At 51.9% G+C, this 13,254-nt stretch overlaps 1 protein-coding gene across 1 annotated transcript in view; it reads left to right on the top strand.

Annotated features, from left to right (window-relative positions):
• Positions 1–8,416: 8,416 nt before the first annotated feature.
• Positions 8,417–13,254, top strand: part of LOC144599354 (uncharacterized) — a 42,585-nt gene continuing 37,747 nt past the window's right edge. The window contains exon 1 of the mRNA XM_078410146.1: positions 8,417–8,463. Within this exon, the coding sequence (XP_078266272.1) occupies positions 8,417–8,463 (47 nt within the window). The remainder of the gene's footprint in view (positions 8,464–13,254) is intronic.

Below are 13,254 nucleotides of genomic sequence, written 5' to 3'. Positions count from 1 at the left end.
CCGTTCTAAATGGCCTACCCCTTATTCTTAAACTGTGGCCCCTGGTTCTGGATTCCCCAACCTTGGGAACATGTTTCCTGCCTCTAACATGTCCAATCCTATAATAATCTTATGTTTCAATAAGAACCCCTCTCATCTTTCTAAATCCCAAAATGCAACACCTCACACTTCTCTGTTTTAAATTCCATCAACCATTCCTCTGCCCACCTGGCCAATCGATCCAGATCCTGCTGCAATCGATGTAGGTAACATCGACCAATGTGCCCAACACCGAACCCTGAGGCACTCCACTAGTCTCATGCATCGAGTCTGAGAAGCAACCTTCCACCATCACCCACTGCTTCCTTCCATGGAGCCAATTTGCTATCCATTCAGCTTTCTCTCCTTGGATCCCATGCACTCTGACCTTCCAGAGCAGCCTTCAATGCAGAACCTTGTCGAATGCCTTACTGAAATCCATGTACACAACATCTGCAGCTCTGCCCTCATCAACTTTTATGGTCACGTCTTCAAAAAAACCGATCAGATTTGTGAGACACGATCTCCCATGTGTAAAACCATGCTGACTATCCCTAATCAGCCCTTGCCCATCCAAATGCCTGTATAACCTTTTTCCACATTTTGTTATGTTACAGCCTTATTTTAAAATGGATTAAATTCTTTTTTTTTAAATCAGCAATCTGCACACAATACCCCAGAATGAAGAAAAGAAAACAGATGTTTAGAAATTTTTGCAAAGTAATTAAAAATAAATAACTGAAATATCATATTTACATAAGTATTCAGACCCTTTGCAATAACACTCAAAATTGAGCTTAGGTTTATCCTGTTTCCGTTGATTATCCTTGAGATGTTCCTAGCACTTGATTGGAGTCCACCAGTGGTAAATTAAATTGACTGGACATGATTTGGAAAGGCACACATCTGTCTATATAAGGTCCCACAGTTGACAGTGCATGTCAGAGCAAAAACCAAGCCATGAATACAAAGGAATTGTCCGTAGATCTTTGACAGGATTGTGTCGAGACACAGATCTGGGCAAGGGTATAAAACAATTTCTGAAGCATTGCAGGTTCCGAAGAGCACAGTGGCCTCCGTCATTCTTAAATGGAAAAACTCTGGAACCACCAGGACTCTTCATGGAGCTGGCCGCACGGACAAACTGAGCAATCGGGGAGAAGGGCCTTGGTCAGGGAGGTGATCAAGAACCCAATGGTCACTGACAGAGCTCCAGAGTTCTTCTGTGAAGATGGGAGAACCTTCCAGAAGGACAACTATATCTGCAGAACCCCACCAATCAGGCCGTTATGATAGAGTAACGGGCGGAAGCCACTCCTCAGTAAAAGGCACATGACAGCTTGCTTGGTTTTGCCAAAAGGCACCTCAAGGACTCTCAGACCATGAGAAACAAGATTCTCTGGTCTGATGAAACCAAGATGGAACTCTTTGGCCTGAATGCCAAGCATCACTGCTCATCACCTGGCCAATACCATACCTACGGTGAAGCATGGTGGTGGCAGCATCATGCTGTGGGGATGTTTTTCAGCGGCAGGAACTGGGAGACTAGTCAGGATCAAGGTAAAAATGAACGGAGCAAAGTACAGAGAGATCCTTGATGAAAACCTGCTCCAGAACATTCTGGACCTTAGACTGGGGCAGAGGTTCAACTTCCAACAGGACAACGACCCTAAGCACACAGCCAAGACAACGCAGGAGTGCCTTCGTGACAAGTCTGTGAATGTCCTTGAGTGGCCCAACCAGAGCCTGGACTTGAACCCAATTGATCTTCTCTGGATGGACCTGAAAATAGCTGTGCATCGACGCTCCCCATCCAACCTGACAGAGCTTGAGAGGATCTGCAGAGAAGAATGGGAGAAATTACCCAAATACAGGTGTGCCAAGCTTGTAGCGTCATACCCAAGAAGACTTGAGGCTGTAATCGCTGCCAAAGGTGCCTCAAGAAAGTACTGAGTAAAGGGTCTGAATACTTATGTAAACGTGATATTTCAGTTATTTCTTTTTAATTACTTTGCAAAAATTTCTAAATACCCGTGTTCACTTTTTTATTATGGGGTATTGTGTGTAGATTGATAGTAAAAAAATGAATTTAATCCATTTTCAAATAAGGTTGTAACGTAACAAAATGTGGAAAAAGTGAAGAGGTCTGAATACTTTCTGAATGCACTGTAAATATAACTCTCTCTTGAAAACATCCAGTGAATTGGCCTACACTGCCTTCTGTGGCAGAGAATTCCACAGATTCACAACTCTCTGGGTGAAGAAGTTTTTCCTCATCTCAGTCCCAAATGGCCTACCCCATATTCTTAAACTGTGACCCCTGGTTCTGGAATCCCCCAACATCGGGAACATTTTTCTTGCATCTAGCCTGTCCAATCTAAGAATTTTATATGTTTCTTTAAGATCCCCTCTCATCCTTCTAAATTCCAGTGAATTCAAACTCAGTTGACCCATTCTTTCATCATATGTCAGCCCCATCATCCTGGGAATTAACCTGGTGAAGCTACACTGCACTCCCTCAATAGCGAGAATGTTCTTCCGCAAATTAGGAGACCAAAACTGCACACAATTCATCAGGAAGAGCACTTTGACACACAAGATAGCATGATGATATATTAAACATGTGATGAAATTTGACATGTCAGCTTTTTGTTTTGTCCCAGACTTCGATGAATGTGCAACCAACACCTCCAAATTCCAACAAAACTGCACCAACACAATCGGAAGCTTCCTGTGCAGGTGATCCAGGCTTCAGAACCAATGTGACCACCCCTGCACTTTGTGATGGTAGGAAGCTGTCAAACATGCTGATTCTCTGCACTTGATATATTTCTGTTTGGCCAGTTCATTCCGGTCGTCTCCAAGGCACTTTTGGTTCCCTTCGATTATTAAACAATTACAACTTCTGAAGCAATAGGAATATTTTAATTTCAGAATTGGATAAAATAGTTGTCTACATCATAAATTGTTAGCTATTTTCCAGTTAGTAATTGGTGATCACACGTTTGTTCATTTCTCAACCCTTTTTGTAAATGACCTTGCTGACGGCCAGTGCTCTTGCTCCTGTATCACCTGATCCTGCCTCCATTCTGTCTTTTGTACAACACCCCACTCCTACCCCCAGCTCTGTTTTGGAAACTGTAAACCTTCTACCCAGGCCCAGTTCTGAGAAAGGATTATTGACCCGACTTGCCAACTGGTTTGTGTGTTCACCCTTGGTGCTTGACTGGTTGAGATCTTCCAGCAGTTTTGTTCTTGTTTGAGGAAGGAGTGATTGGACTGTTTTCTTCAAATATTGATGAATATGTGATTAACTGTCAAACTGTGAACAAATCTGTATTGTTACCTTTGTTGTTCTCTGTGCCAGGAACCTTTAACAAGTTTGCAGAGGAACTTGGAGCACATTGGTAATTAGACAGGTCACTTCTGTACCTGAGTGGTCTTGAGACCCAGGTACAGTTATTGTGTCTGTTCTGTACTGGATGATACAATTGGACATTCAAAGATCTTTTTAAAGTGCAGCAGGGAAGCTGAACCAAACCTGCCCCAGATACACTGAGCCAGGTTCTATTACCACAGAGGTATCCATGAAGGACCACTCGAGGGGCCCTAAGAAGTAAGATTCCTCTGAAATGAGTCAACTATTTGTCACAGATCTTATGACCATCATTGGCATTGCATGACCCCACCGATCCAGATAATAGCCCAGGCCAGGTTGTGCCCACCAGATTGCCCCCTGATACCTTCTCCATCCCCTCCCCCCCTGCCCTCACACTGCCACCGTACTCTCACTCCCCAATCCCACAAATCACTTCCCTGACTCTACACTTCCAGCCCCATATACAGTGCCCTCCATAATGTTTGGGACAAAGACCCATCATTTATTTATTTGCCTCGGTACTCCACAATTTGAGATTTGTAATAGAAAAAAATTACATGTGGTTAAAGTGCACATTGTCATATTTTATTAAAGGGTATTTTTATACATTTTGATTTCACCATGTAGAAATTACAGCTGTGTTTATACATAGTCCCCCCATTTCAGGGCACCATAATGTTTGGTACACACGGCTTCACAGGGGGCTTTTACTAATTGCTCAGGTGTGTTTAATTGCCTACATAATGCAGGATTAAGAGAGCTCTCAGCACCAAGTCTATCCTCCAGTCTTTCCAGTCAGGGAGGATTTAAACTAATATGGCAGGGGGGTGGGAACAAGAGCAGAGAGACAGAGGGGTATAAAATGAGGGTAGAAACAATAGGTAACAAGGTGAAAAGTAAAAGTGGCAGGCAGACAAATCCAGGGCAAAAATCAAAAAGGACCACTTTGCAACATAATTATATAAGGGGCAAGAGTGTTATAAAAATAAGCCTGAAGGCTTTGTGTCTCAATGCAAGGAGCATTCGTAATAAGGTGGATGAATTAAATGTGGAGATAGTTATTAATGATTATGATATAGTTGGGATTACGGAGACATGGCTCCAGGGTGACCAAGGCTGGGAGCTCAACTTCCAGGGATATTCTATATTCAGGCGGGATAGACAGAAAGGAAAAAGAGGTGGGGTAGCGTTGCTGGTTAGAGAGGAGATTAACGCAATGGAAAGGAAGGACATTAGCTCGGAGGATGTGGAATCGATATGGGAAGAGCTGCGAAACACTAAGGGGCAGAAAACGCTAGTGGGAGTTGTGTACAGGCCACCTAACAGCAGTAGTGAGGTTGGGGATGGCATCAAACAGGAAAATAGAAATGCGTGCACCAAAGGTGCAGCAGTTATAATGGGTGGCTTCAATCTACATATAGATTGGGTGAACCAAATTGGCAGGGGTGCTGAGGAAGAGGATTTCTTGGAATGTTTGCGAGATGGTTTTCTAAACCAACATGTCGAGGAACCAACAAGAGAGCAGGCCATTCTAGACTGGGTATTGAGTAATGAGGAAGGGTTAGTTAGCAGTCTTGTTGTGCAAGGCACCTTGGGCAAGAGTGACCATAATATGGTGGAGTTCTTCATTAGGATGGAGAGTGACAAAGTCAATTCAGAAACAAGTGTTCTGAACTTAAAGAAAGGTAACTTTGAGGGTATGAGACATGAATTGTCCAAGATAGACTGGCAATTGATACTTAAAGGGTTGACGGTGGACATGCAATGGAAGGCATTTAAAGATCGCATGGATGAACTACAACAATTGTTCATCCCAGTTTGGCAAAAGAACAAACCAGGAAAGGTAGTGCATCCGTGGCTAACAAGGGAAATCAAGGATAGTATTAAAACAAAAGATGAAGCATATAAATTAGCCAGAAAGAGTAGCATACCAGAGGACTGGGAGAAATTCAGAGTCCAGCAGAGGAGGACAAAGGGCTTAATTAGGAAAGGGAAAATAGATTATGAGAGAAAACTGGCAGGGAACATAAAAACTGACTGCAAAATCTTTTATAGATATGTGAAGAGAAAAAGACTAGTTAAGACAAATGTAGGTCCCTTGCAGTCGGAAACAGGTGAATTGATCATAGGGAACAAGGAGATGGCAGACCAATTGAACAACTACTCTGGTTCTGTCTTCATTAAGGAAGACATAAACAATCTGCCGGAAATAGCAGGGGACCAGGGGTCAAATGAGATGGAGGAACTGAGGTCAATTTTAGAGAACACTTTACTGGTTGATAACTCTTGGAGCACCTCATCGATCATTGGAATTGGGTGTCTTTCTCCGATTATTGCCTCATTGGCTCTCCTCATGCCAAACGCATATTCTGATGTCATCATTGGGTTTCGGCACTATCACTGCAGGACTCACCCATGGTGTCGAAAGTAAAATTGGCTCAATAATGTCCTGATCAATGATTTTATCTTCTACTTTTCCACGAAGTCCAAATGGCATTCCCTGCACTGGTTGTGCTTTTGGCTTGACAGTTTCATCAATGACTAACTTCACTTGTCGGCCTTTCAATTTTCCAACCGCTTGGAATACTGAGTGAAATTCCTGCCTCATGTCATCATATGACTGCTCTGAATTGACATGCATTCCGATGTGAAACACTCCCAGCTCTCGAGCTGTACTTCTACTAGGCAGTGGTTCTCCCTTCTCCTCTATCACCACGAATTCTGCATCAGTTTTTCTATCTCCGACTTCTACTTTAGCCGTGAAACATCCAATGGTCTGCAATGGTTCAGTTGCGGTGTATGGATATAACCTCCTTGACGTGCACTTGATTTTCTGCTGTTTCAAGCATTCCCAAAGTGATCTGTCAATGATGTTGCTGTCACTACCAGAATCTACAATCACTGGCACTGTAACATCTCCGATGGTCACTGCAACCTTCCCCAGATGGCTATCATTCAATGCAAACTGATAATTCCTTTTAACAGCATGCTCACCAGGTTCATCACTGTCCTCCAAACTTCTGAAATCACCTTCTATGGGATGGACAATAGACAATTGGTGCAGGAGTAGGCCATTCGGCCCTTCAAGCTAGCAACACCATTCAATGCGATCGTGACCCTTCTTTTTCTGCCAAGGTCTGCCTCTCTTGTCACTGGACTTCCTTTTCTCCCTTCTCTTGGAAGATTCACTCTTGTTGTAATCTTGTTGTCTTGTCCCTGGCCTTACTTTTACATTTCTTTGCAAAATTATCTTTTTCTCCACACTTCGTACATGTTCTACCTTTTGCTGGACAACATGCAGCTTTTCCTATGTGACCCTTGTTGCCGCAATCTCACGTTCAGGCTTACTTCTTGGTCTACCGTAGAATAGCCAGTTAACTTGCCCAACCTTGGAATCTTTCACTTTCATGCTGTGAAATTGTCCCACAACAGCTTCCAGTGCCGCTGCCACCGACAAAGCATCATTAAGGTTTAACTCGCCCCCTTTTTCTCACAGCCTTCTCCTAAGCTTGTCTGACCTGCAATGCTGGACAACCTGATCCAATATCTAACTTTCCACATCAGCAGCCACGTATTTGCATCCTACGGACACCTGTGTGAGTCTCGTCACAAATTGAGTTTCTTTTCACCTCAGTTTTAAATGGCCTCCCCTTTATTCTCAGATTGTGTCCCCTGGTTCTGGATTCCCTCAACATTGGGAACATTTTTCTTGCACCTAGCTTGTTCCTGTCCTTTTAGAATTTTATACATCTCTATAAGATCCCCTATCATCCTTCTAAACTCCAGTGAATACAAGCCAAGTCTTTCCAATCTTTCCTCATGACAGTCCCTCCATCCCAGGGATTTACCTCGTGAACCTACACTGCACTGCCTCAATAGTAAGGACGCCCTTCCTCAAATTAGGACACCAAAACTGCGCACAATACTCCAGATGTGGGCTCACCGGGGTCTTATACAACTGCAGAAGGACTTCTTTGCTCCTGTACTGAAATCCTCTCGTTATGAAGACCAACATGCCATTAGCTTTCTTCATTGCCTGCTGTACCTGCAAGCTTACTTTCAGTGACTGGTGTACAAGGACACCAAGGTCTTGTTGTAGTTCCCCTTTACCTAATCTGACACCTTTGAGGTAATAATCAGTTTCCATATTTTTGCTGCCAAAGTGGATAACCTCACATTTATCTACATTATACTGCATCTGCCATGAATCTGCCCACTCACTCAACCTGTCCAAATCGCCCTGCAACCTCCTAACATCCACTTTGCAGTTCAAACTGCCACCCAGCTTTGTGTCATCCGCAAACTTGCTAGTGTTACTTCAAATTGCATCATCCAAATCATTAATATATATTGTAAATTGTTGCGGCCCCAGCACCGAGCCTTGCGTCACTCCACTCCCAACAGTTTGCCATTCTGTAAAGGACCCGGGACGGAGCGAGAGCCGCTAGAGGGAGGGAGGTGTCAAATCTTCACCGCTGATGTGGAATAATGATACTGACACAATATTTACTGGTTACATTGCTTAGTGTCTATGTTCATTGTCCCTGCCAAACTGTGGCCTCCTGCCTTGGCTGACACGGCACACACTCATCATCCTGACCTCCACGTCAGCTGATACAAAGGGCAAGATATTTGCATCTCATTACCATGACTGATCGTCATGACATGGGGGGGGGGGGGGGTGACATCACAAAGCCACCTGCAATCAATGAAGCCGCCCGCCACCCCCCCCCCCACTCCATGGCAACCGGCACCCTGGTTCCCGGGGACTATAAACAGTGAGCGGCTGCCAAGGGCAGAGAGCGGTGGTCGTCGCACAGGAGGTAGGTCAATGACTCCATGGATCCTGTGGTGTGGTTCCCACAGCAGACTGCCCAGCTTGTTTGGCCAAACGCCTTGTCGCCACAACTCCCCAACAAGCACCAAGACCTGCCTTGGCTGGCGGTGAGGGGAGAGTCCTCCCAGTCAGATCCTTCCTGCACTGCCAGAACCTCACTACCAGCGCACGCTGCCCTCGGGATGGCTGCTATGGAGAGGAGACGGGAGAGAGATAATTTATTAGCCAGGTATGCAAGAACATACAATGTATATAAAATGAGATATGTAAAAGTGAGCGGAACACTGATCTTTTTTATGTTTATTATGGTTTGTAATATCTATCTATCTATCTATCTATCTATCTATCTATCTATCTATCTATCTATCTATCTATCTATCTATCTATCTAATCACCGCTCTCCCCGCTGGTGCCTATAACAAGCTTATTTAATTTGGTCGTATATATTTTAAATTACAGAGGTTTTAAAGTTAAAACGTTTTATTTCTAACTGATTTATTGAAGGTCTTCAGCGTGTGACGTCACAATGCCCCTATGAGATGAGCTCGCGCTGCCCCCCCCCCTCCCCTCCCCTCCCCCACAACTCATGCAGATATATGTATAACATGTGGACCTGCAGCCACAATGGTAAACCACAGCGGCACAATGTTAGCGCCACCTTAATCACCACTGTCCTGGCGACTGTTTACAACAAGTTTTATTTAAATTGGTCGAATATCTTTTAAGTTACAGACATTTTAAACGTTTATTTCTAAACACACATTTTTTCCAAGTGCTGTGCGTCTGACGTCACCACGCACGGCACGGCCTCTCCTCACTCGCACACACAACATGGACGCCGTTAGCGGAGCCGTCCGCACGCAATCACGGGGCTCCCCTCTCCCCGCTCTCCCACACCCGGGAGATGGTCCACTCATCCTTCCCTTCCATCCCTTCAACGCACGCACGGCGTCCTCGAGTCCCCCCCCCCCCCTCCCGCCCGGGCCCAGCACTGTTACCGCACACAGGCCGCAGCGCAGCGCAGCGGGCAGCTTCTCCTCCTCCTCCTCCTTCAGCGGCCGCTGCCACCGACGGCCCGTCGCGACTTCACAAAGATGGCGGCCTCCTCACGATCCGCCTTCATTTGCGCGCCTCCCGCAGCGCCTCACTCCGCTCTCCCCTCTCATCTCTCCCCTCCCGACGCTCCCAGATCCGCCGCCGCCCGCCTCGAGTAGTCCGGAGCTCTCTCCTCCTCCCTGCACGATCGGTAAGTGCCTTCCGCCGCCAACTGCTCCACGGAGGGGACTGGACGTGGGTGGAGGGAAGGGTGGGGGTGGGAGGGGGTGAGGGGAGGAGAGAGAGGGGGTGGTAGGGAAAGGGGGTGGTGGGGGAGAGTGAGAGGGTGGGAGGGAGGGAGAGTGGACTGGGGGTCAGGGAAGAATGGGAGGGGAAGGGGACCGTGAGAGTGAAAGGGGGAGGAGAGGGGTGTGGGTGGTGAGATGGCCGCTGACAGGACGGTGTCAGTGGCTCCCCTCTCCCGTTTCCACTCCCCCCCCTCCTCTCTCCCCCCCTCCTCTCTCCCCCCCTCCTCTCTCCCCCCCTCCTCTCTCCCCCCCTCCTCTCTCCCCCCCCTCCTCTCTCCCCCCCTCCTCTCTCCCCCCCCCTCCTCTCTCCCCCCCCCTCCTCTCTCCCCCCCCTCCTCTCTCCCCCCCCTCCTCTCTCCCCCCCTCCTCTCTCCCCCCCCTCCTCTCTCCCCCCCCTCCTCTCTCCCCCCCCTCCTCTCTCCCCCCCCTCCTCTCTCCCCCCCCTCCTCTCTCCCCCCCTCCTCTCTCCCCCCCTCCTCTCTCCCCCCCTCCTCTCTCCCCCCCTCCTCTCTCCCCCCCTCCTCTCTCCCCCCCTCCTCTCTCCCCCCCTCCTCTCTCCCCCCTCCTCTCTCCCCCCCTCCTCTCTCCCCCCCTCCTCTCTCCCCCCCTCCTCTCTCCCCCCCTCCTCTCTCCCCCCCTCCTCTCTCCCTCCTCCTCTCTCCCCCCCCTCCTCTCTCCCCCCCCTCCTCTCTCCCCCCCTCCTCTCTCTCCCCCCCTCCTCTCTCTCCCCCCCTCCTCTCTCTCCCCCCCTCCTCTCTCTCCCCCCTCCTCTCCCCCCTCCTCTCTCTCCCCCCCCTCCTCTCTCCCCCCCCCCCCTCTCTCCCCCCCCTCTCTCCCCCCCTCCTCTCTCCCCCCCCTCCTCTCTCCCCCCCCTCCTCTCTCCCCCCTCCTCTCTCCCCCCCCTCCTCTCCCCCCCCCTCTCCCTCCCTCTCCCCTCCTCTCCCCCCCCTCCCCTCCTCTCCCCCTCCCCTCCTCTCCCCCCCTCTCCCCCCCTCCTCTCCCCCCCCTCCTCTCCCCCCCCCTCCTCTCCCCCCCCCTCCTCTCCCCCCCCCTCCTCTCCCCCCCCCTCCTCTCCCCCCCCCTCCTCTCCCCCCCCCCCCTCCTCTCCCCCCCCCCTCCTCTCCCCCCCCCCCCCCCCCTCCTCTCCCCCCTCCTCTCCCCCTCCTCCCCCCCCTCCTCTCCCCCTCCTCCTCTCCCCCCCTCCTCCCTCTCCCCTCCTCCCTCTCCCCCCCTCCTCCCTCTCCCCTCCTCCCTCTCCCCTCCTCCCTCTCCCCCCCCTCCTCTCCCCCCCCTCCTCTCCCCCTCCTCTCCCCCCCTCCTCTCCCCCCCTCCTCTCCCCCCCTCCTCTCCCCCCCTCCTCTCCCCCCCCTCCTCTCCCCCCCCTCCTCTCCCCCCCCTCCTCTCCCCCCCCCTCCTCTCCCCCCCCTCCTCTCCCCCCCCTCCTCTCCCCCCTCCTCTCCCCCCCTCCTCTCCCCCCCCTCCTCTCCCCCCCCTCCTCTCCCCCCCCTCCTCCCCCCCCTCCTCTCCCCCCCTCCTCTCCCCCCCTCCTCTCCCCCCCCTCCTCTCCCCCCCCTCCTCTCCCCCCCTCCTCTCCCCCCCTCCTCTCCCCCCCCTCCTCTCTCCCCCCCTCCTCTCCCCCCCCTCCTCTCCCCCCCCTCCTCTCCCCCCCCTCCTCTCTCCCCCCCTCCTCTCTCCCCCCCTCCTCTCTCCCCCCCTCCTCTCCCCCCCCTCCTCTCCCCCCCTCCTCTCCCCCCCTCCTCTCCCCCCCCCTCCACTCCCCCCCCTCCTCTCCCCCCCCCCCTCCTCTCCCCCCCCCTCCTCTCCCCCCCCCTCCTCTCCCCCCCCCTCCTCCTCTCCCCCCCCCTCCTCTCCCCCCCATCCTCTCCCCCCCTCTCCTCTCTCCCCCTCTCCTCTCCCCCCCTCCTCTCCCCCCCTCCTCTCCCCCCCTCCTCTCCCCCCCTCCTCTCCCCCCCCTCCTCTCCCCCCCCTCCTCTCCCCCCTCCTCTCTCCCCCCCCCTCCTCCCCCCCCCTCCTCTCTCCCCCCTCCTCTCTCCCCCCTCCTCTCTCCCCCCTCCTCTCTCCCCCCCTCCTCTCTCCCCCCCCCTCTCTCCCCCCCTCCTCTCTCCCCCCCATCTCTCTCCCCCCTCCTCTCTCCCCCCTCCTCTCTCTCCCCCCTCCTCCTCTCCCCCCTCCTCCTCTCTCCCCCCCTCCTCTCTCCCCCCCTCCTCTCTCCCCCCCTCCTCTCTCCCCCCTCCTCTCTCCCCCCTCCTCTCTCCCCCCTCCTCTCTCCCCCCCTCCTCTCTCCCCCCCTCCTCTCTCCCCCCTCCTCTCTCCCCCCCTCCTCTCTCCCCCCCTCCTCTCTCCCCCCCCTCCTCTCCCCCCCCCCTCCTCTCCCCCCCCTCCTCTCCCCCCCCTCCTTTCCCCCCCCCTCCTCCTCTCCCCCCCCCTCCTCTCCCCCCCCTCCTCTCCCCCCCTCTCCTCTCTCCCCCTCTCCTCTCCCCCCCTCCTCTCCCCCCCTCCTCTCCCCCCCTCCTCTCCCCCCCTCCTCTCCCCCCCCCTCCTCTCTCCCCCCCTCCTCTCTCCCCCCTCCTCTCTCCCCCCCCTCCTCTCTCCCCCCCTCCTCTCTCCCCCCCCTCCTCTCCCCCCCCTCCTCTCTCCCCCCCTCCTCTCTCCCGCCTCCTCTCTCCCCCCTCCTCTCCCCCCCTCCTCTCCTCTCCCCCCTCCTCTCCTCTCCCCCCTCCTCTCCCCCCCTCCTCTCCCCCCCCTCCTCTCCCCCCCTCCTCTCCCCCCCCCTCCTCTCCCCCCTCCTCCTCTCTCCTCCTCCTCTCTCCCCCTCCACTCCCCCCCCTCCTCTCCCCCCCCCCTCCTCTCCCCCCCACCTCCTCTCCCCCACCTCCTCCTCTCCCCCCCCTCTCCCTCCCCTCCCCCTCTCCCTCCCCTCTCCCTCCCCTCCCCCTCTCCCTCCCCTCTCCCTCCCTCCCCCTCTCCCCGAGTGGGTGGAGGGTGGGGGGAGGAGGGGGTGAGGGTGGGAGGAGGAGGGGGTGAAGGTGGGGGGAGGAGAGGAGCGGGGGGTGGGGGAGAGTGAGAGGGGTTGGGAGAGGTGAGAGTAGTGGAAAGGGGGGTGGAGGGGAAAGGTGGGGTGGGGAGAGTTGGGTTGGGGAGGAGAGGATGGGGGGGAGGGGAGAGTGGGGTAAACCATAACTTTCCTGGTTTTTGACAGGTCATTGACTTGATATAAATATTTTTTCTCACTCAAACTATTTGACTTGCTCTACCAGTAAGTAGGCACTGAATGTATAGTAACCAAAATTGCTGTCAATAGAAAGATGATTGGTAGAGGATTACATGAGGAAATATGATATTAATAAAGAGCATGAAAAGCATGTTGCAAATGGATACCAGCACTAGAAATGCAAAATATGAATATCCAGGCAGAGCACTTGATTGTACCTGCAGTATGACCATTCAGCTAATGGAAATTAGTCTTTACTGAATTCACAAATCACATAAACATTTGAGATATACGATATAATTTTCTAATTGAATTCATGTCAGGCTAATGTTTGCTTTACATTCAATTGATTGATCTTGAAACAGTTACCAACACAATAAGACCAAAATCTAAAAAGTACCTTTTAAAACCAAGTATTGTAAACAGCCACAAAAATAGTCTGCTG

The sequence above is a fragment of the Rhinoraja longicauda genome, chromosome 13 (assembly GCF_053455715.1).
Source record: "Rhinoraja longicauda isolate Sanriku21f chromosome 13, sRhiLon1.1, whole genome shotgun sequence".
In the NCBI taxonomy this organism is placed as follows: domain Eukaryota; kingdom Metazoa; phylum Chordata; class Chondrichthyes; order Rajiformes; family Arhynchobatidae; genus Rhinoraja; species Rhinoraja longicauda.
This window is presented reverse-complemented; position numbering and strand designations above follow the sequence as displayed.